This window comes from Crocodylus porosus, unplaced genomic scaffold (assembly GCF_001723895.1).
Source record: "Crocodylus porosus isolate Cpor-Errol unplaced genomic scaffold, CroPor_comp1, whole genome shotgun sequence".
NCBI classification, from domain to species: Eukaryota; Metazoa; Chordata; order Crocodylia; family Crocodylidae; genus Crocodylus; species Crocodylus porosus.
The window spans coordinates 48,912,427-48,936,981 of record NW_017728951.1 but is presented as its reverse complement, the minus strand read 5'-3'; the positions used below and the strand labels follow the sequence as shown (position 1 = coordinate 48,936,981).

The 24,555-nt window shown below is 45.1% G+C and overlaps 1 protein-coding gene across 1 annotated transcript in view; it reads right to left on the bottom strand.

Moving 5' to 3' along the window:
* The window catches only part of LOC109324298 (heparan-alpha-glucosaminide N-acetyltransferase-like), a 369,073-nt gene that overhangs the window by 105,153 nt on the left and 239,365 nt on the right, over positions 1 to 24,555 (bottom strand). The window contains exons 10-11 of the mRNA XM_019556284.1: positions 5,217 to 5,329; positions 3,193 to 3,317 (exon numbers count right to left, since the gene is read on the bottom strand). Of these exons, the coding sequence (XP_019411829.1) occupies positions 3,193 to 3,317; positions 5,217 to 5,329 (238 nt within the window). The remainder of the gene's footprint in view (positions 1 to 3,192; positions 3,318 to 5,216; positions 5,330 to 24,555) is intronic.

The following is a 24,555-nucleotide window of genomic DNA, read 5'->3' as shown; positions in this document are numbered from 1 at the left end:
TGTCACCAAGAGCACATTTTTCACCAACACAAAATTGTTCTCCAAACCAAATATGTTCTTGTTTGCTTAAGAAATATACTCAACATTTTTTTTAATTATAAGAATTTTGTTAAAAATCATTCTGCATTTTTGATGACTAAGAAGTTTCACTTTGTCACACTAGAGGTTATGCTACTCTGAAAGTGAGAAAATTGCTATTATTTGTGTCTTCCAACACACACTTTGCACTACAGATTGCTTATTGGCATATGGATTGAGAATCAGATTTGGGTTTTATCAGCTAAAGTACTTAATGAGCTGCATCCTGAGCAAAGTAACAGGTTTCAACAATTAATTTTTAAGGTAAACATTTTTAAAGCATCTAAGTTATTTACAAACCCAAGTCATGCTTCAAAAGAGGATTAAACACAAGGGGCATGTCCACACATGCAAGCACATCTGCTTGTAGCAACTCAAAGAGAAGCGGACCAAATTTGAGCTGGGGCTTTTTGCCTCAGCGCATGTGCCCAGACATGCATTTTGTTGTGGAGCGAATTGTGCCACTTGGGGCAAAATAACACTGCCTAGCTCCTCACAGATTTGCATCCAGGGGGAGCTAGAGCCTGGGGCCAGCACCTGTGCTGTCCCCAGCAGTATAAAAACCTGCCCTGGCCAGCAGCTCAGGGCTATTTGCCCTCAGGAGCTCCTGAGGCCCAGCTACTTGGTATCTGGGGACACTGGTCCCTTGTGTCAGTTAGACTGCTGAAGCAGCATCCCAAATTCACTTTTTAAAATACCCCCAAATCCACCGTCTTCCACAATTAGAATAAAAGAGACAGAGGGATTGATAAGATGGGCAATATTTTATTGCTATATTTACAATGTTAAAGCAACTTGGAAGCCTACCAGTGTCTCTAGCATCATAATATAATAAATCCTAAATATCTATGTTTTAATATTTCCTTTTGGTTTCCTTGTCACACAATAGGTGTGTGACGGGGGGGTGTGGGGTTTGCAGAAGGGGGTGGGAAGGGTGGTGGTGGCATGTGGGTGGGTGTATGAGCAAGTAGTGCCTCCAAAGGGTCTGGGGGGGGGCACTAGATTGCCAACAAGTGGAAAGATCCCCCAGCAGCTGATTGGCAAATGGGGGGATGGGTTCCCCAGTGCCTGCCAAGCTCCTGCCGCTCCCTTCCCTCACTCCCTCCACCAGCACGTCCCTGCCAGGTGCCCAGGGAAGCAAATCCCAGTCCCTGCACACATGGGTTTTTCTTGAAGCCCCTGGCAGGGCTGGTCCTGCCTCAAACTCTGCCTTCCATGCACAACCCACCCCAGAGGAGCTGAAGCCCTGAGACGGACAGGCACCTGTGTCCTCACAGGATCAGTGGTCATGGGCTCCATGGGGGAATCGGCAGCTCCAGCTTGGGACCAGTGCAGGGCCAAGCTGGAGGAGCCTGGACAGGGGGGCTGGGGCTGAGGGCCAGCAGGGCCAAAGCGGGGAAACAGGGCTGGGGCTCCTCCACAGCCCCTATGTCCCACCGGCAGGAGGTCGGTGGACCCAAGGCAGCAACAGAGCCTGCCTTCCCCTGCCCCGCTCCTGATACCCAGCCCCGCACATGGGGCTGCCCAGTTCCTCCAGCTGTGGGAACAATTCTCACAGTGCTGTTACTGCACAGCAGTGTTTTATTGTGTTCAGCCACGCACACACACAGCTTAGAGGGAACCATGCCCCTACCCCACCAGGGATAATTTTTCATGCACCAGAGGGGCATGTCCTGGGACAAAAAGCAGCAACACAAATATGTTCTGCTGCTATTTGTGCCATGGTAAATACACACCCATACACGTGGGGACATGCTCAAGGGGTTTAAATCTCATTGAAAAATCAGTGGCTCCTTAGGCTCCTGTATCTCTCTATCACTTTTTAAAATAGGATTTAAGGTTTACATGCAATTATGTTTGCCCTTTTCACTACAATGGCATAGGTGAAGTTGCCAATCATCATAATACAGATGCAGAGAAGTCTGTTATAAATTTGCTTACGTCGACATACAAACTAAAACAAGCTATACTAATACTAACAGGAAGTTGACTGTGCAGTAGACATGTTATCACTAAAGATGATAACACATGTGCCCCTATTAGACTGGAGTTTTTTACTCCGCAGCAGCACATGTGTAGATGTTGCCCAGACTGGCTGGGGTGTGAAAGTGCATCAGTGCTAGCTAGCTAGCCCTGCATTGAAGCACCCTTGTGCTCCAGCCAGCCCTTCTGCAGCATGTTGAATCACCCCTGGGCTGGCAGGCTGATCCCCTCCTAGCCAGAGCTGCTCCAAACCAAATCAATGTGCTACAGTCCTGAGTGCACATGAAGATGAGGTGCCCAGGAGCACTAAACTCCAAAGTTTATTCATGTGCATTAATTGTACATGTAGCCATGCTCAGTAGGTCTGATACTGACATTGCTGTGCTGGCAGAAAAATTACATCCTTGCTGACTTAACGTACAGACAAGTCCTGTGGGTCCTAAATGCCAAAGTCACTTTTGAAAAGGGCCTGAGGCAAAGTTACTTAAAAAATTTAATCATCAATTAAAAGTCATCTTTTTGGCCACCAGCCAGACACAGTGCTTATATCTTGCATCTGCCATCTCATTCTCAGGTTAGAACAAGAAGTTCCTGTCCTGCGTGCAGAGACAGAAGTAGTACATTTCATACAGAACATGTCTTGCCAATGCAAAACCATTCACAGTTAGACCTCTGGTTTGGAAATGCCCTTCTTCTTGATCTATTAATTATCCCCTTTAAAATCAGCCTTAAAAACATTTTTATCTGCAATCACTGCAGTCATGTGGTCCCTAGAACTGGGTAAACTTATTTGACAAATATTGTATTAATCAAAAAAGAAGCAATTCTGTGGAGACCAACTTAATTTGTAAATTTGGATCCAATTTACCAAATAATTTGATACAAAATAGTCCTTAAAGACTGAAAATATTTCTTGTCAACAAACTGTTTTAAGCTATAGTTTCAAGATGACACTTCAGTTTAAAATTACCATTTTTTTAAAAAAGGTTTAAAAACAAAAATAAAATAAAAATGTTCATTGCTTTGGTTTAGCCACACCAAATGTTTTGTTATAGCTGCTATTTCCACTATTGACCATAAAAATCATTTACCTGCACAGCTTTGGTGGTTCTCTTATTCAGTATAACTTACCTGGGGCACCCAGGTACCAAGAGCAGAAATGTTAGGCAGAGCCATATTGTCTCCAGAACAGCAATGATTATCCACTCTGGCCAGTAGAGAACAATGTCTCTAACTGGAGCCCACCAGTTACCATTCTAAAAGAGAAGTCGAGGGGGAAAAAACACTGTCAGATAAATAGTCAGACAAGTATGTCAAGGCACTTTAGTAAGCCTTCATGTAGACATCAATATTTAAAGCCTTTTTTTTTTTCCATGTGAATCAGCAGGAAACTGTATTTTAAACAGAGTACAGTCTGAGAAAGAGGCAATTACATTCTGTTATCCACATCCTATCACTTTCACTTAAGGGAATCTCTTTTTCCAGAACTAAAAGCAATACAAGACTATTTGCTTTATGAGTTAATCTTGTGGAAACCAAAAGCAGCTTGTCAGTACTTTGTTCAACTCCTAGATCATTGTTACAGCTGGGGATGGGAGAACAGTTGTGATTTGGGGCAATTTCAAATACGCAGATATTGCAGGTTCAAATTTCCACAAATGAATCTAAAGCTTTTGAAGTTCAAACTCTGTTCATTATCCAGTCTCTCTACTCCCCTTTTGTTCACTTCTAAGGACTGCCAGGGAGATATGAATGACACCATCAGATGGGTGATATCCTTAGGAAGAAGTATGGTAGATCTGTAACAAATGCTCAAAGCACCAGGCCAAGGTAAACAGAGTCCCTAACAAATAATGCAAGCCACACAGAAATATATATGAAGGGTAACTACACCTCACAACTGAATGGTGCTTTCCACAAGGAAGTAATCAGTAAAACTGTTGAGAAATCTGTTGTCAGTTGTTGAATAATACTTTGGCACCTAAAATGTTTTGTCAAAGGCTACTTGGCTATAACAAATTAAGAAAACAGGGATTCAAGGGATTTTTTATTCACAACTGCAGTCTGCTTTAAACAGAATTTTCATCAAAAATAGTTTGGAATTATAAGAAAAGCATCTGGAGAGAAGCTCTCTAGTTAAAAAGTACAGAGATTATCAATCCTTGTGCTTCAAAGCATAAGCTGATCACTAGCTAGAAGAAGCTGCACCTGTTGCTATGGTACAGTACACTTAAGTATATTAATCAAAAGCACATAACCACAGATGCTGAAAAAGATGAAATAAGCAGGATATCCAAATAGATGAGTGATAGGTCTGTTTCAGTATGTATGGCAATTCTAACATCACAATCTATGGAAAAACACAATAACTGATTTTCAAATATTTAATTTTAAATTAGTGGTTTGGAAGATACCAAATAAAAAGCATTGGAAAATGAAACAGTAGAAGTCAAGCATGTGATAGGAGGCAGGCCATTTTGACAGATACTATAGTTTGGCAGAAACAATGCCAACTAAAGAGACTATAAGATTAGAGCCAATGACACTACAGGTGAATGGAAATTAGCACTAACAGCTCATGCCATCTTGATGTCTCATTAGAAAACAGAAAAACTAGTATACCTGAGTTGTTCTCTTAGTATTCCTATCTTGGGTACCACATCCTATGTTACAGAAATTGAGGGGATAACATTTAAAGGGGAAAGAGAAAATTTATTCATAAGAGCTCCCAATAGTTCATACATAAAAATACTGAAATACTGTAAAAAGCATCATTCATTTAAAGCTTGAATTAAGAACTGCAACTCTAGCAGTACCAGTATTCCTTTTCTGGCCTGATCTTGCACCATAAAATACAATAGGATCTTTGTCAGTGACTTCATCTCAGCAATCCCCTAATGAACCAGTAGAAGAACTGTATTTGCATCTGCCACTGTCATTCTGCCCATTCATGATATCCTTACATGCAGGACAGAGACACTGGGAGTTTGATAACCTGGGATGAAGCAGTTAGTTTTTCCTTATCATTTGTACATTGTAATGCAAGCTAAAGACATAAGATTCTGTTTTCACAACTGAGTGCAAGATAGAAGAGTTAAGACTGGTAAAACAGCAAGGAACATATTTCTAAGGCTAGACATGCCATTACAGCTCACCTGATATTTCTCTACATCCTTTACACTGAAGCAGGTCTGCATCAAAGCCACTGTGAAGTAGGTAAAGCCTAGACGTTGCAAAACACCTGGGATTCTTGCCCAGCTCCATGATACTGTAGATATAACAGACAAAGCAACACAATGTATCACCAAGTGACTTAACTGCTGTGTTCTGCAATCCATGCAAAACCAAAGAGGCATGTGAGGAACACCATGTTACCCCATAAAATACCTGCACGGTGGCAAATACTGGACATCATTATATATTACCATATTAAATTATAACACTATCCATCAGAAGAAAGTCATTGATAAATCATTGGGCAGCTGATAAGCATGGCACATATGTAGATAAGTGAATCACACTTTTATGAACCCAGTACCAGTTTTTACCTTGGAAGAAGAGTTTTGCAAGAGAAAGAGCTTGGAACATAAAAACTGCCATTTAGTGGATCAGACAATAGGTCCAGCTTGCCCAGTATCTTGTGTCACACTGTGGCAGAGTGTGGATGCTGAAAGGTGAACAGAGTATGACCAAGGTTTTTTCCACTGGTTCTCTCCCACTTGCAGCCTTCAGCATTCAGGGTCTAGGAAGTTCTGATTCATAGGCTGTGCCCCTAACTCCCATGCACCTTTACTCCATGGATTTGTGCAATCCCTTTTTTGAATCTGGATAAACTGTCAGCTTCTAAAACACCTGACAATAAGTTTTACACTTTAATGATTCCCTTAACAACGTGCTACGGTGATGTAGCATTGGTGGTCACAATGCTCCCTTGTTATAGTGCATTACTACGGCAATGCAGCAGTTAAAAATAACTGCACAGTGCAGTACCAAAGGCGCCATAGGGACACATGTAGACACACCCACTGTGTGAAAAAGTATTTCTTTCTGTTAGTTTTAAATTTACTACCAAGTAGTTTTATTTCATGACCCTACTTGTATCGTGAGAGACAGTAAATAATAAATCCCTATTTAGTTTCTCTCTACCATTTAGTATTTTATAAACCCATATCATCATGTCCCCCCTCAAGCATATCTTTTCTAAACTGGGTTGTGTGGAAAACTGAAGATCTGGGGATTACATATAGATTGTATAGTACCCACTGCAATACTTATCTAAATTGATTATATATATAAAGCGGAACTCACGCAGGTGACTAATGGCTGTTCCTCACATGCAAATAAATGCACAGTAGGATCTAATGCGTGATCCATACAATCGTGCCTCCTGCCATAACATCTGCATGGCAGGAGGTGTGATTGTGGGATTTTGCATTAAATCCTATCGCATCTTATTGGCAGCAAGGGGGAGCCCTCAGCTGATGCATGGGTACCCCATGCACCCCTGGGGCTGTTGTGATCTCGCAACCATGGAAGTGTGCTAAATTACTGGGGCTGGGGGAAATCACAGCAGCTACCATTCCCCAGCCTTGGGGATGTATGAAAACCCTAGGGCTGGTGGGATCGCATGATTCACTAGCTCTGGGGGTTTCATGTACCCCCACGACAGAGATCACAGCAGCTGTGATTCTTCTAGCCCAAGTGGTTTCATGCACCCCTGGGGCAGCTGCAACCCCTGGCTGCTGGGGCTAAGGGTCCCTTCAGTTGTGGAACTCCCAGCCCCAGCTGGGCATGGTGCATCCCTGTGACTGGGAGCCACATCAGCTAACAGGTCTCCCAGCTGCAAGGGAGACCCTGATTTTTATCTGCAGGGTTCATACACTTAAGCACTGAGCTCCATCCACCCTGCATTGTCCACTTACAGTGAAAGTATTCCCATCAGTACATTACTATTGTTTACTCTTAATGCACTCCTCAGCTTTTGTTGTGCAAGCATAAAGGGACAGAGACAGAAGAGAATGCATTTTTAAAAGAGAAGTCTGCTTTCTCTTTTTCCCTTCATAAAGAAACCTGGCAGTTCAGAGTAACAATGACAAGAGGATGCAGTTTGAAACTGTGATGGACTGTCAGTTGCCTAAGGCAATTAATCATGTAGTCATCTATTTGCTGTCAAAAATCTTACTTTAGAATAAATTAAAAACAAAATCTTTCATGTTCCTATCTGTGTGGCTTTTTACTAAAATATACTACTACAGCTTTCAGTGTCACTATCCCATTCTTCTGAAATTTCCCTTCAGCCTTCATTTCATGCAAGAACATGTTAGGAAATTATTTTCTTTCTATTTATGTTATTTCTACACAAAGAACTGGAAAAAGGAGCCAAGCCTCTCATTATCAGCACAGTCATCAAACTATGATAAAAAATATTTTTGTTCTAACGGAAACTGGTTTTCATATTTTGGAGATTGTTAGCAATTGTGAACTATCCTCTCACTGGTCTTTTAAAAAAATCCTGAAGTTTTGTTAAAGCAATCTGTGAGAAAGTGCCTTTGCTAATCTACTCTCCAGCAATCTACAACACTCCATTTGATAGATTGCTTGAATTAATATTTTAAAAGTGAAGATGACCAAGGTCAATTTAAAAGGCCTTCCCAGTTTGGCGGCTCTTAAGATTTCTCCATCCAGATCACACTTTGGTTGAGTGTAGATTACGAAGTCATGTGGCTCAATGAATCATTAATTTTCCTTTGTAGGATTTTCTTGAAAGTCACTTGTGAGTTTTGTAAGGAAGAGACAGATAGTAATAATACACCACCTCATTAGAACCTTCTCAAAATATTTCCAAACCTGATGCTTCCAGTGGTGAGTTGGATTTTAACCGGTGTCCTGGGAGTCTTTGGTTAAAATACACTAAGATGCCATGTTAAATTAGTGAACAGGCAGATTTATTCAATACATTCATGCATCATACTCCCGAGGTTAGCTGTCCCTGCCCAACTGATTTCTCATTCTTCATGTTTTACATGCTTTCAGGAGGGTGTTATTTTCTACTACATGCATTCTGAATTCCCAGTTTAATTCCTAAATTCCTGGTCCAATTCCTAGTACTATCTTCTGAGAGTACAGCAGTTAGCATGGGACAATACATGGAGGACCACAAATCTGAAATCGATAAAACTAGTTAGTAAAAAATATAAACAGCCATATTTCAGTTCTGTTAGCCACCTAAAATCTGTAAGCACAAGTATATTTTGATTAAAAACAAAATACAAACACACAAACAACCCTCCAAAATAAAAAGTATGTTACCCTGCATGTGTGTGTGCGCACGTGCATGTGTATACATAAAAAGGATTCATACTTAGAAAACCACTCTCTCTTTCTACATAGAGAGAGTATATATATTAACCACATATATTTGTGTGTATATATATCCTTTAGAAGGCTAGCATGCAATCAGTTAGTTCAGCTAAAGAAGTCCACTCTCTGATATGCATGTTCTTGGAAAAAGGAATGACCATGCATATTGTAAATCATAGTATAACATTACCAACTTTCCATCACATTATGAAATTTCTCTTAGATTGTGCTGAGACTTTATTACATTAGTATTCGGTTTTTGATAATATGATACATATCTGAGCCCCTCTCTTGTTCCTCAAGGGAACATGCAGGAGGATGATACTGAAAGCAAGGCATGCCATTTCTAACACATCAAGCTCTTTTTAACTAAATTCAGGACCCACGGGGGATGCATCCAATAAGTCATTAGACACACAGCCCTGTCTGAAAAGGAGTCAGCATCGCTTACCGTGTCTATACGTTTTCCTTTTTAAACACTTACAACACCAGTCTTTTCAGTACAACTCATTTTTTTATGTATTTGTTTTCAGATTGGATACATTTGCACTAGACTTCTTTGATCTTTGGTAATGAAACCAGTGCAACAGCACAAGTGCCAATACAAAAACTCCACCTCATGCAGGGGCTCAGATGTACAAAGTGCAACTTAATCTTGAATATGGATTATCTCACCTACTTAAATAGTAGACACTGCCTAACCACCACTTTCTAGCCAGCTAGCAACATGTTAATTTGAACCCCTTCTTTGAAACATACTAAAATGCAGCTTCCTGTAGAAGTAGTTGTTTGCCCAGAAAATATAGTACATGCAAACTCAACAATGCAAATAGTATTATTAGTACCTAGAATTAGTTTCTGGAAAACCTGATTTCTGTGTGGTAAAATCTGAAAAGCAGACTGAATAGGCCACCTAAGCAATTAGCTGTGAAGAACAGGAGGACTATTTGGATTTATGATCTCTTATACCAGTGATTTTATCCATAATGGCCCAGGATGAGTGTAGAAGGGCTAGCAGTTCCAAAGCAGTGGTGGAGTTGGGATGACGCTGTAACTGTAATGGTCCAGGAAAAATGTGATGCAAGCATTTTTGTGGACTGCCTGTTGTGAGGGGTATGGACAAGATTTCTGGGTATGATGTACACTTCCCCAGGTCTCTGAAAAAGGGTCACTTCTTAGAGAACTGAGAATGTCTATATCATACCCAACAGCTTGTCTGTAGCAAGGGATCTACTTCATTCACAGTTTCGTGGATTTCATAGAAACTGTGAAATCCAGGATTGCTGGTGGGAGAGGAAGGAGCTGGCTGGCATGGCAGCCCAAAGGGCAGCAGACAAAATTGAGGCTGCCCTCTCATCCCTTTTCCCCACAACTGGGGCCTCCCTGCCAATCAGCACCAAGGGGCAGGGGAGGAGAAAAGACAACCAGCAATCAAAATGGTGGCCACCCTCTTGTCCCTCCCTCCCTCCAGAGCCTCGAGTGGGCCATGAAAAACCCTTTGTCTCAGAACATATTAGGTAGGTCCCTATCTGGATCCCTCTCAACTGTATACAATTGCTCCAGTAAAAGAGATCATCCACAACAAAATTTTGCCTCTTGTAGTCTTCCCAAAGTCAGGCTAATTCAGATAGCAGTTCTAATGCCAGTGTATCACAAGGGGCATTTTTGTGTGAAGAGAAGAGCATTACAGGTATGTGATGGTATCAGTTTACCAAATTTCCAAGCATTGCTTGAAAAGTTAAGTTTTTATAGTACTGACAAGGTATCCAAACCTACAATATAATGTCCAATGAATATACATAGCTAAATTTAGCACCTATTTATAGTGGAGAGGGTAAGCAAAATGTGTAGTTTTGATTCCTGGTGGGAAGAAGCAACTTGCTTTGCTTGGGCAGCTACTGTACTTCCTTGTTCAGATTTGGAAAGATATTCTGGTCTCTACAGTCTAACAGTTTAAAGCTATTGAATTAACAGGAAAGAAGAGAGACATTCTGATTATTAATGTTTATCTGTAACATTTTTTAAGTGTCAGAAAATTTCATTGAAACACTATACACGCAGAGACACACATGCGTGTACACACATAAAATATTGTTTCATTTAAAAGAAATGGTGAACACACAGCCTTTTTGTGTCAATCATATACATGACTGCAGTTGGGTGCATTTAAAAACAAAGAAGTTGAGATCTTGTGAAAGTCTATAAGCGGGGGGGGAGGAAGATTCCATGGATCACGAGGTAGATGTCAGTTGTTAACTCTGCCCAAGAAATAATTTTCCACACAATGAAATCTATAAGAGTATATATATAGGAGTACATAAGTTAAAGTTAATATTCACCCAATCACATAAGTTACCACAAAATACCAATGACCTAAAATATAGGCAGAGGCAAGCGTTAGCTAATAGGTTACACGTTAATAGCTGATCCATATGATTCACAGCTGAGGTGAAAGTTACACGCTTAGAAACTTTGAAGTTTATTTTCAATTCCAGTGCCCCTTTCTCCTCAAGGTAAAATTATGTAAATTATATTGTGAATACAATAATGAAGGACTTACTTCAAGAGGTCCTAGGGGCTTCTACTTCTCATGGTCTTCAACGTGAGTTGTGTATAACTGGGACTTAAGGGGGGAAAAATCAGACTAAAAAGCCTAAATACCCCTCATATAGACTAAATTCCAGTGAAAGCCTGGGTAACATGTACAGAGAAGTCTTGTAGTTACAAATTAATGGAGGTATAAAATATCTCTTTATTGCTTTGAAATTCCTCCTTCATATACCGTAGTATTTAAAATACATGATTCAGAGAACCTGTGATGTCTATACAAGGCTCAAGGTAATGTGAGAGAAAAGCTCCGCTTTGGTTGGCTCCTTTCCCATCTCTTTGCAGACAGAGTCCACTTGCTGCTTACTTTATTTATGTTCCCTAACTTCAATTAATCTATCGGGTAATTAAGTCCTTCATAACCTTGCTCTGAACTAACCAGTGTTTTCTGAACTTTCCCATACATTAGTTACCTTTCCACTAACTCAAGAATATATCCCTTCCCTTACTGGCCTTGTGCCAAGCCATAAGCACCTCATCACTACCACATTCAGTACTATGTTATATGTAGGACTGTAAAACACCACAACCCCACCCAGCCATTGAAGTCTAGTCCTCTGCATTCAAAGACAACCAACCGTTTATCTAAAATGGACCATGCACTCTACAACACACGTGTGCACTGCAACGTGTGTTAGTGAGACACCACTTAACAGATGAGATAAGGATAATACCAGGGTCTTGTCACTACAATGGAAGGATATCAGTTGAGTTAAAACATGCTCAGATGATGCTTGGAAATGGCCGCATCATGCATTACAGAAAAAGACAAAAACCTGTATGCCACTTGCCAATCTGGCATAGGGGAAAAATATTTCCTGACCTGAAATATAGCAATTAATTTGATCCTGAGCATATGAGCCAGATAGATGCCTTTGAACTTTCTAAATACCAACAGGAATACCAGTACACCCTAGCCAAACTCCCACCTCTAGCTGTGGCCATAGTCAAGTGTTTCAAAGGAAAATGAAACAAGAAACTCAGAAGCCATTCTTCCTGGCCCTGTAACAGGGGGCCTTCCCAGGGACAGTATGATGTTGGCCTGCCCACCTGTATCTGGGCTAACCGCCCACCTCTTTCGACTGCCATGCCTTGATGATACATGATTATGGTGTTAATTAGGCGGGAGGCTGCCCATTTTGCACCCTGATGTTTAGGGGGATCTCTGTAGCTCCATTCCACCCCTAAACTGTGGCCCAAGCCTCACAGATGGCATCTCAGGCAGCTAAACTCAGCTGGACTCTTCACCCATCAGCTGTGGTCCCCTCTCTGGGAACTTTGGCTCCCGCTTAGGCCATGGCCCCATATGAGGTCAGTTAGGACCCTGAGCCTCTTTGCTCTGTGGGCTCCTGGCCCTTTTGACTCCTCTTTGGGTCTTGGCCCCAGCAAGGACTAGTAAGGTACCCTGGGTCAGGTCTTAGCTGCTTGCCTGCTTTTACCCTCACAACTCCACTGGAACTAAGCTGCAGCCCTTTCTGAGCTCTCACAAGCTTGGACATTACCCAGCTAGGAGTGTGTGTGGGCTGGAGATTATTAGGTGCCCCCAACCCACCTTTCACTAGGGAGGTAATTGGCCTGGCATTTCATGGGGCTGCCACACCACTGGCAGTCCTACCAGGCCTCCCTTCCCTAACAGGGTGCAGTTTTAGGTCATGCTCAGGACCTGGAGACTTGTCCATCCCCGTAGCTCCAGTCCATAGACCTCCACGCTGTACCTGAGCCTCAGCTCTGCCAGCTGATGTGTCTGTCATGGCTGCTGGCAGCAAACCACTGCTTCACCCTAATTATAGCCTGCCCTCTAAAATGGTCACCACAATCAAGCACCTGGCTGCTGCCTGCTCTGGCCCTTAAAGTGGCAGGCACCAACAGTGCCCTGCCACAAGCCCCTACAGGTGACTGTCAGTCTCTGAAGCAGGGATTTCCAGACACTTCCCACAGAGTTCAAGTTTCCTACATGGACACAACAAATACTTGAATCCAAATCCAATATGCTTAGATTTCCATAAGCCAGGAACACTCCTATTCTATCAGTTTCGCTTTTCCATCAACTTGTTAACCTCCACCTTAAGGTCATTCAGACTCCTTGCCTCTAGTATTTTTAAAGACCACTTATTCTTCTAATGGTTACAGACTTCTAATCTCTGGTCTAAATTGAGTCATAAATAGTTTGTATTCACTAGATCTTGTGCCAATATTGTTTTTTAGCCTAAACAGCTCTTTTCCCTCCCAGACTGCTCTTCTACCTCTGAAATAAATAAGAGAACGAATCTCTTGAGATTCAGAAATATACAAAATCCCCTATAGAGGACTGTTCAGCTAATCATATCCTCCTTGTCACATGTTAATTGTGGCAGGCCCACACTTGCAGCACCACCACTTGTATGCTCTGACTGCTTGGGCATGCCATACCAGAGTCTCCTCCTCACCTGCCATGACCATGTTACCTGAGGTTCTACCTGGAGGTGCTGTCCAGTGTTCATCTATGACCCCAGGCACCAAGGCTGGTACTTCTGTGGGACTCCTCCTCCCTTCCACCACACTCCATTCTATTCTGGTGGTCTGGTTTGATTTTGATGGTATCTGGGTGTGCCGTAGGCACTGTCTGTTTCCACAGAAAGCCTGCCTTCATGGGCCTCGGTAAAATTGTGGTTATGGTATCTCTGACTGATAGGGTGGCCATCATAGAGAGCAATCTGGTTGTCCTCTCTCCTCTATCGATGAGAAACTGGACACCTTTATAGCCTCTATTTTTCTCTTGAAGAAAAAAACCTCTTGAAGAGAAAAATAGAGGACATGAAGGCGTCAGGTTTCATATTAATAGAGGAGAGAGTAGCAGAAAACCATAACATCATCTATGATGGCTACCCTACTGACTAGTAAACTGGCAACTTAACAGTACTAGAACTGAAATTGTTTGAATGACATGAGCAAGTAGGGAAATGATACTCGCTGCTTCAGCACTCTGAGCTTCACATGACACAATTCGTACGACCCCTATGTGGTCCCCCATTGCAGGTACCTCCCAGGAAAACTGATGTTTTGGGTCAGCAGGCACCTGGCCAAGTCTTGAGGATCCAGTGGGGCATTTCCTCATGTCCACATGACCCTCGTGGTTCTGATACTTCCTGGGAGTCTTTGCAATTAGCAAGCAATGACCTCAGCTAATTCCCTCAGCACTCTGGGGTGGAGATCATCTGGACCAGCTGATTGAAATACATCCAATCCCTCCAAAAGTTCCCTGACTAGATCCTCACTGACCCTTGGCCTAGGTGCACCTCCCCTGGGGCCTGAGGGGGGCCCAGTGGGGAGGCTGACTTGGTCCCTGCTCAGGAAAATGGAGGCAAAGAAGTCATTAAATAGGTTAGCTTTGTCATCTAGTGTGACGACCAGATTTCGTGGCGTGGCTTGCAGGGGCCCCACGTTACCTGGTACCTTCTTTTTTGCCCCCTATGTATTTAAAAAGGGACTTCTTGTTGTCTTTGATCCTGGGAGCTAGTCCCAGTTCCATCTCCACCTTGGCCTTCCTGACCACCCCCCTGCATCCCCAAGCAACCGCAGTATAGTTCTCCCTGGTGATTGCCCCTCCCTTCCATTGGGTGTACACCTCCCTTTTACCTAGGAGACATTCTTGGATGCTTTTGGTGAGCCATGGGGGCTTTTGTGCCCTTCTGCTCCCTTTGATCCATGTTGGGATTACCATCCTTTGGGCTTGGAACCACTGGGTGTTGGCTGCAAACAAGGCTGGAGATTTTGACAGGTGTGTACCAGTGCTTCTGCTGGGAGTTAAACCAGGATGTTCCTAGATAGAGCCTCTTGCCACTCTGCTCAAGGTGAGACTGTCATAGTTTGGGTCAGGAAAGAATTTTGCCCCATGGTCAGATTAGTATGGACTGTTCAAATTTTTACCTTCCTCTATAGTGGGCACTGTGGCCCTCTTGTTGGCATCTCTTGAGCATATTTTAACAAATTTTGCAGCAGCAGGATGTTGGCTGCTGTGGTCCCCCTGCTTTATTTGTGGCAGGTTATGGTGTTATGTTTTGCAGTTGTATCAGGATTCACTATGTAGTTTTGCTAAACGGGTAGACAATCAATTTGTATAGGATGGTTTGGATAGGGATGTTTCTGCCTCAGGCAGTGGGTTGAACTAGATGACCCCTGCAGGTCCCTTCCAGCTCTGGTCCCCTTCAGCCCTACTTCTTCATGATTCTGCGATTCTAAATTTCTTCTTCTGCAGCTTGAGGCCACCACTGCTCCTTGTGCTGTCACCAAGGTCCTTCTCTGCAAAATTGAAGCCTGGCTAGTCATTTCCCAGTCTGTATTTATGCATGCAAATATTTAATCCCACGTGCAGGACTTTGCACTTGTCCTGGCTGAATTTAATCTGGTTGATTTCAAACCATTTCTCCAGTCTATCCAGGTTATTCTGGATCATAGCTCTACCCTCCAGAGTGTCTGCTACTCTACCCAACTTGGTGTCATCCATAAATTTGCTAAGTGTGTCTTTAATCACGTAATGAAACCAAATTTCTACTGGTAGGCAGCACATGAACCTTCAAAGCTGCTGAAGCCAAATGATTTACATGAAAATGTCTTTGGCAATCCAGAACAGAGAAGAAACAGTTTGAAGGAATGAGATTTCTTCAAGCTCGGAAGCTGTCGGAAAACAGCCTTTTGGGGTTGTAATGAGGCAGGACCCAGTATGGGCCATGTTGCCATTTCCTACCAGCCCTCTTTGCTCATTGTGAAAAATCACACAGCTCATCTGACCAGAGCAATTAAGTGAATTTGGCTCAGTCCTGGTCAGGCTGGGTGAGCCAGGACCTAAAGCTGGGCAGGGAATGCTGGAGGCAACGAATCCAGAGTTTTCTGCTTGAATTACCCTGAAATCTCTGCCTTCTCCTCCTCAGGTAACAATTAATTATTTACTGTGACTCTGGCAGTCCCATTTCCATCTGAACAGGCACAATGCTGCCTACTTTATGCTAGCAGCCCCGGCATTGTACCTAGTACTGCCAGTTAAGAAGCACGTGGGCCAGAGCTTCAGGGACTCCTAGTTCGTGAGAGGGAGTGAGATGACATCACCCAGGGAGCTGCTGCCTCTAGTTGATGCACTGCATGCCTTCTGCAGGCAAAGTCCTGGGTCAAAGCAGTCACCAACTGACAACACTGGTGAAAAAGGACAAGGCTTTTTGCCCCCAGAAGGGAGCTCCAGATGGAGACAGAGAAGATAATAGACTGTGACTCCCTTTTCACAGCTCTTTTTTTTTCCCGGCAGTTGTGTAGTGTGCCTTTGCTTTCAGACAGCTGCAATGGACCTGTCGCAGAGCACTTAGGTGCCCTGTGCCTGAAAGCAGAAATGGCTCAGGAGAGACCCCTACTGGCAAGAAGGGGGAGGCTCAGCTGCCAGTCACCAGGGCAGCGCAGGTGCTGGTTGCTAGGGCAACCAGTGAAACCAGCTGACAGGAAAGGGCAGGGCTTAGTCCTTCTTAAGCCCAGGCAGGAGGCCAGGAGGGCAGCTCCCCTCTGGCAACTGAGGGAGGAGGAGCTTGGCTAGTACAGACAAAGGGGAGAACTCTGACAGTGGGAGCATCCCCTAGTTGTTGCTGGGGTTGGAGTGCTCTCTCTGGTAGGGATTGAATCTTGTTTGACCGGATGGTCTAGTTTTTATGTTGTAGCCCAGGGGCTTTGTGTTCTTGTGTTTACTGTTTTGACCGGAGGACCAGGTGAGGCTATTAGGGGTTGGAGGAGGCCTCATAGGAGCTCCACGGTAGCGTGGGGACCTGGTGCCAGAGAAGGCGCAGCATTTGGTGTGCACTGACCCCAGCCCTAGAACAAGGGGTTGGGCAGCGAGGAGCTCCAGAGCAAAAGGGAGCAGCAAGGAACCTCAAGGAGGTAAAGGAGAGGGCCAAGGCATAACAGGGCCCAGGTCAAACCACGTCAGTAACATCTGCGAGGCTTGGGCTACAGTGTAGGGGAGGAAAAGGAGCTGCACGTAGCACCCCCTGGTACCGGGGCGCATAAAAATGGGCAGCCTCCTGCTAATTACATCAATCAATTAATCAATTAAGATCAAGGCGTGGCAGGTGAGTAAGCAGGTGGTTGGCCCATAACAGGAGGGCAGAGTCACTCCTGGAAAGGCTCCAATAGCGATACTCCTGTCACAATGGTGCATTGGCCAGGGAGTTTTTATATGGCAGCATGCATCATAAGATCCTGGTTTACTTGTGTAAAGAAGAGAGCCCTTGGGCCCACGAGGAAAAAGGAACAGGCTGTGGATCAATTATATCGAACGGTGCAAGGCCTACTGGACCAAGCCATAAGACAACAGACCCAACTGGCCACCGTGATCGAAAGCACCTAACCCCGGACAACAATGCAGGTAGGACTGTGCCGGTACAGAGCCTGAGTTGACCCTGGGTGGGAGAGAAGCCACCTGCATTGCTGACAGAAGCAACAATAGAGAGAAAAAGAGTAGTGGCTATGCTAGACTCGGGCTCGGTGAAGATGATGGTGTGGAGCGACGTGCTACCGGCAAGGGAGAGGGGAAGAGCAGATTGGGTGAGGGTGCAGTGCAGGTGCAGGGACCCCCTTGATTTTGACAGGGTGAGGGTCAACCTATTAGTAGGCAACAAGACCCGCCGGATGCTAGAGGGGGTCGCAGAACATTTACCCTACCCAGCAGTGCTGGGCTGCGACTGACCCGAGTTGCTGGAAGAGAGAGCTGGCATGAGGTGTGAGGAGACTGCGGAGGGTTTCATGGGGGAAACTAAGCAGCCCCCACCCCAAAGAGGAAGCAGGACAAAGGGTGGATGTTGCCCATTTGGGGGAAGATGAACATTTTCAGCTAGAGCAAAGTAGAGAGACGGACTTTCGTTGGGTGCTGCAGGAACACCTAGCCTGAAGAGATGACGAGATATTGAGGCTGGAACTGATGAGGACAATCCCGAGGTTCGAGGTAAGAAATGGCCTCCTCTACTGGATTGAGCAAGGGAAACCAGACGGAGGGGAGGTTGCGCTGCTGTTGGTCCTGCGGTGGTATCAATGGGCCTTATTGAAGGTGGCTCATGAGCTCCCCATGGGCCGGCATCTGGGCCACGACAAAACAGAAGCACACATTCAGGCAAGGTTCTATTGGCCAGGTCTGATGCGGGAAGTCGCAAGTTATTGCACTTCGTGTCCTGTTTGCCAAAAGGTAAACCCAAGACCGCCTCCAAAGTCTCCTTTAATCCTGATGCCGCTGGTAGAGGTTCCTTTTGAGAGGGTGGCAGTGGACATCGTCGGGCCGCTTCCCCAAAGCAGCACGGGAAACCAGTACATCTTACTGCTGCTGAATTATGCGACACGGTACCCAGAAGCTGTGCCAATGCGGACAGGGTCTGCCCCAAAGGTGGTGAATGAACTTTTGAAGATATTCTCCTGAGTAGGACTCCCTAAAGAACTGCTGACCGATCAGGGAATGAACTTTACATCACGCATATTCGAGGGAGTGAGTAAAGCGTTGGGGATCAGACACTGAAGACAGCCATGTATCATCCCCAAACAGATGGGCTTGTCGAAAGGTAAATGCAGTGGCTAAGTTTGATGCCTATCCGATGCCCAGGGTGGACGAACTGGTAGAAAACATCAGCCAAGCTCGCTACATTTCCACTTTGGACCTGACAAAGGGTTATTGACAGGTCCCAGTGGCAACTCAAGACCAGGAAAAGACAGCTTTTGCCACCCCATGGGGACTCTTCCAGTTCTGACGCATGCCATTTGGGTTGCATGGAGCTGTGGCTACGTTCCAGCGATAAATGGACAGAGTGTTGGCTCCCCATGGAGGTTACCCTGCAGCATACATTGATATTATTATATATACTGAGAGCTGAGATGAACGCCTCGCTGCACTGAGAGCAGTGGTGCAAGACTTGACGAGGGCTGGGCTGGGCTGACAGCCAACCCAAGGAAGTGTACAATAGGAAAAGAGAAAACGCAACACCTGGGGTTCCTAGTAGGAAGTGGGAAGGTGAGACCTCTGCTGAGCAAGGTGGAGGCATTGCAAAGGTATCAGGCGCCCTGTACTAAAAGGAAAGCAAGGGCTTTCTTGAGGCTGCCCCGTTATTATAGGAAATTTCTGTCTCGCTTCGTGGATTTGGTTGTACCATTGACAGAGATGATAAAAGCAGGGGCTCCAACCAAAGTAAGATGGACACCAGAGGCAGAAAAGGCATTTGAGCAGTGAAGGATGCACTATGCTTACAGCCACCCTTTTATACACCGGATTTTAATAAGCCTTTCCTGGTGCAGACCGATGCATCAAATGTGGCCATCGGTGCAGTATTGGTTCAGAGAGAAGAAGACGAGCACCCCATAGCCTACATAAGCAGAAAGTTACACCCACTGGAATGGAGTTATGCCACAGTGGAGAAAGAGTGTTTAGCAATCAAATGGGCTATTGAAACACTCCGGTATTATTTGTTAGGGCCTAGGTTCACAATGATAACTGATCATGCACCCCTGTGCTGATTGCAGAGTATGAAGAAAGACAATGCAAGACTCATGAGATGGGCCCTTAGTCTTGAACCATATTGTTTTAAGGTGGAACACCGCCCTGGAGCCCAGAATATAAATGCCAATTTTCTCTCAAGACAGTACAAGGAAGAGGAAGGGTCAGAAGGAACAGAAGGATCCCTGACAAGAGAGAAGAGAAAAGGGCATATATTTAGGGGCCCTAACCGCACTGCTAGGAGGCAGGGTGACCCCCTCCAATTCTAAGATCTCTCAGGTGGGGGCCTATCAATCGGGCAACCAGAGAAGGAAGATCAAGACCTGGAAAAGGGTGACTGGAGAAGGACAGGGAGGCGGCAGGGAGACAGACTCCCAACTATGACAATAATGTGCCTGCCACCTCCATCAGAAGGACATGCCCTGCCCAGGACCATCCTCACAAATGCTTAAAACAGGGAGAGAAACAAGCCTAAGTGGCACCCTACCAAGGTTGGCTAGTGTGGGGGGACTACCTGTGGTGGGTAACTCCCAACAAATCCCACATGGTGCGCCTTGGGTAAAAGGCGAGTAGGAGGCGCCTAAAAACCTCCGGCTCCTATACCTAAATGGCTGGGTGCCAGAGAAAACAGCTGAGAGGAGAGCCCCGGACGGATGGAGCACGCAGTGAAAGTGAAGACTCGGCTCGGTGAGTTAGGAGTTAAAGGGGGGAAGGTGTGTCGCAGAGCACTTAGGTGCCCTGCACCTGAAAGCAGAAACAGCTTGGGAGAGACCCCTAGTGGTGAGAAGGGGGAGGCTCAGCTGCCAGTCACCAGGGCAGCACAGGTGCTGGTTGCTAGGGCAACCAGTGAAACCAGCTGACAGGAAGGGGCAGGGCTTAGCCCTTCTTAAGCCCAGGAAGGAGGGCAGTTCCCCTCCGGTGACCGAAGGAGGAGGAGCTTGGCTAGTACAGACGAAGGGGAGAACTCTGATGGTGGGAGCATCCCCTGGTCACTGCTGGGGTTGGAGTGGTGTCTCTGGTAGGGATTGAATCTTGTTTGACCGGATGGTCTAGCTTTTATGTTGTAGCCCAGGAGCTTGGTGTTCTTGTGTTTACTGTTTTGACCAGAGGACCAGGTGAGGCTATTAGGGGTTGGAGGAGGCCTCATAGGAGCTCCACAGTAGCGTGGGGACCCTGGTGCCAGAGAAGGTACAGCGTTTGGGAAGCAGTGACCCCAGCCCCAGAACAAGGGGTTAGGCAGCAAGGAGCCCCAGAGCAAAAGGAGGCAGCGAGGGGCCCCAGAGCAAAAGTGGTCAGTGAGGAGTCCCAGAGAAAAGGGAGGATCCTCAAGGAGGTAAAGGAGAGGGCCAAGGTGTAACAGGGCCCAGGTCAAACCACATCAGTAACATCTGTGAGGCTTGGGCTGTGGTGTAGGGGAGGAAAAGGAGCAGCAGGTTGCGCCCCCTGGGGTGTGTAAAAATGGGCAGCCTCCCGCTAATTACATCAATCAATTAATCAATTAAGATCAAGGCGTGGCAGGTGAGTAAGCAGGCGGTTGGCCCATAACAGGAGGGCAGAATCACTCCTAGAAAGGCTCCGATAGCGATACTTCTGTCACAGGACCATAGATCTGGGATCTTAGGAGTGCTAGTAAACAATATCAACATAGGGCATCTTCACTGCTCAGTGGGACAGGCACTGTTATTCTTTGACACTACTCCAACACCCACCCGTGACTTGATACACAGCTACCTTCTAGCATTTAGTCAGCCAGTCATGGTTTTTATGCATGGTTGTCCTGCATGCATACCCTGTCACACGCTTACACCCACACTATCATACACACACCATAGCCACCATCAAATTAACTCAGAAACACACTATTGCTCCTACCCCCACTTCACTGTCAAGAGGAAGAGTTTGAGCTGGATCTGGATCTGAGTGCCATAGCAACGTAAAATCTGGGGAAGGAGACGGAATCATCTGAGTTTGTGCTCGACACCCCTCAAGTTTACCCTAGAGCCAGGTCTCCTTCCCCAGACGGCACTTTGGAGGAGGAGGAGGTAGAGGTTGCAGAGGCAGGCAGCTCAGCTGAGTCTGCTCCTCCTCTTGCTGTGCCTCTGCCTGCTGAGGAGGGAGCAACTGCAGCATCCACACATGCACCTGCACCCCAGAAGCAAGTGGGCAGTGTGGTCTGGGATCATTCTAAGCTGAAAAATGATCCCACGTATGCTATCTGCCTGCACTGCTGAACCAAAACCAGTTGTGGCAAGGAAACAAAACACATGAGCACCACGGGGATGCTGATGGATCTCCACAAGCACCACCCCCTTGCCCTGGCTCCTCCTCAGCTTGGCACCAGTGGGAGCATGCCCAAAGGGAAGTCCCCCTCTCACTCCAAAGCCCCCATCCAACAAAGCAGAGAGAGTTCTGCCTGGACCAGTGAGGGAAAGCTAGACACAAAGCAGGGTGCGCTGCAAGGGTGAGCAAGATCACCCAGTACACTGGGGAGATGCTTGCTCTGGATGGCCAGCCTTTCTTCTTAGTTGAGCATCCAGGGTTCAGGCAGCTCATGGCACTTGTTGCCCCATCTTACCAAGTGCCTGCATGTACTACCTTCAGCAGGACGGTGGTGCCCTCCCTGTAGGAGACATGCAGGGAATACTTGTGGGAGGAGCTGTGCAAGGCAGGTCCACAGGTGGCCTTACACTTCACCTCAGACATCTGGAGCAGCTTTAGATGAGGACTTAGTTGTATTGCAGCAGATGGTTTGGACACATAGGCCAGATACAGTCAGACTCATGTCTACTGTATTTACTCAAATATATGAATATAATAATATTATATGAATATAATATGAACCCCAAAATACTTAGATTCTATAGATGGGAAATGTATACATTTGGTATAGCTTTCCACGTGTAGAATTTAATTATCAGAGGATTGTCCAGAATTCATCTCACTCCCACTGCAATTTTAACTGGTGATGGGTGGCAGACAAGATCAATGATAAACAGATATGATCTCCTGGAAAAGGTACTGTTTGAGATTTTGGAGGTGCAGGAAAATCTCACCAGCCTCTCAAGAACCAAAAGACTTGGGAACTGACTTTCTTGGAGAAAGGTTTGAGAACTTTTGGAAGAAATATGCAGAGGAATGTGGATTAAGAAGGATAAAGTTCATAACAGGGGAAAAGTCAAGAGGAAGAATGATTATAGTTTGAATGTACATGGATTTACTAGAGGAAGAAAACATAGAAAGATGGGTGGAAAAGTATGTCAAAAGGGTAATATAGTAGAGAAAGCACGGGACAAATATAGTATCTTTATGGAGAAGTGGGGAGTATATCAAACCTCTTTGAGAAGTCCATGGGCGTGGCAGCCACCGATTCATTACATCAGGATGGAAAGATTCATGCAGAGGTATAAAATAGGGATGATAGGGCTGGAGGTCCAGAAGAATCATAAGAAATTGATGAAAACAGTAAGGAGAGGGATGGGTAGGTGCTAGTAGGAAGCTTCACAGGACAAATAAAGAAGATGTGGGGAGCAGTGGTGGATAACAACTAAAAGGCAGACATGCTGACCTACCTGGATGACTCTAAGAAAAATCTTGGAAGTGAGAGAAGTATAACACAGATGGGGCTTCACAAGCTCATCAGAGTGCTGAAGGGGAGGTGTGGGGAAGAAGAAATACTGGGATGTGTTTCGGGAATGTATATATGTAAAGCGGGTATAGGAAAGGGTCTGCCACTTTCTGAGTGTCACCAAAATAAACCTTTCATTAGCACAGGAGATGGTGCTACATGGACTCATACCAAAGGGATGAAAGGAAACAGTATTAAGGACTTTATTAGAACACGTTAAAACTAGTTTATAGAAAGTAAGAAATGTCTGGGTGTTTAAGGGGTTGGCTTTCACTTAAAGAATGCCTGAAGCTGGGGTCGCGTGAACTGAAACACTACATTGATTAGGACAAGGAAGAAATCAGAGAGGAATTGGCAGAGGAGAAATAAAAGAAAAAGGACTGGACACACTTGTTTCACTTAACCAAAACAGAGAACTGATGGGAGGGGAAGAGAGTTTCAGGTGGTTATTGAGGTAACAGTTTTTCATGGGGTTCTGTAAGGGTTTGGTTTTTGTGCAAAGTTGATGTATGTTGTTTGAGGGTTTAATATATGTAGTTGTATGTTTTTGTGGTTGTATCGATGATATAAAGTCTTGGTAAAACAAAGATGCTCAATATGTGTAGCTTTGTAAGTGTAGGGTAGTGTGTTTGTTTTTGTTTGGATTTTTTTACAAATTTTATTTAAAAAAAAAAAGAACAGAGTCTTACCAGCATCTTGGCACTTCTGGTACAAGGGGAAGGGTGTCAGGGCTTGTTCTGGCCCTCCTGGTGCCAGTCTGGTATTTAAGTACCTTCAGGCTAGGGGCCAGTTCCCTATGGAGGGAACACCTGCCCATTTATTTTCTTTTAAGAACTAAAAAAAAAAGTTCCCATTAGCATTTTTGGCACCAAGAGAAGGTGTTGGAGCTTGCTCCAGCCTCTCTCAGTTCTGGTCTTTCAGGGGCCTGCTCATCCCTTCTTGGAACAGCAACTGCCCATGTTTTAAGAGCCACCAATAAAAGGTCCCCATCAGTGAATTTGCCCCATATGGGCCAGGTATTTTATGGTCATGCTCAGAACAGGCTGCATTCAATCAGCTTCAGAGTTGGTTTCCATGACTGAGCACATGCTGCTTCTAATAGCATTTTAATGACAGCCAGTGTATTGTAGCAGGGGGGTATGCTGGTATACAAATATAAGATATGGAATTTCCTCCCCCCCATGCCTCACCTTACATTTGAGTAAATACAGTATTCAGTTCTAATGAATTTGCAGATGACACTAAGATGTGGGGGATGTGGGCACATTAGAAGGAAGGAATAGTCTGCAATCAGACCTAGACAGGTTACAGGGGTGGGCGGATGAGAATAGGATGGGACTCAACACTGACAAGTGCAAGGTGATGCACCTGGGGAGGAACAACCGGCACCATACCTACAGGTTGGGGAACTCCCTTC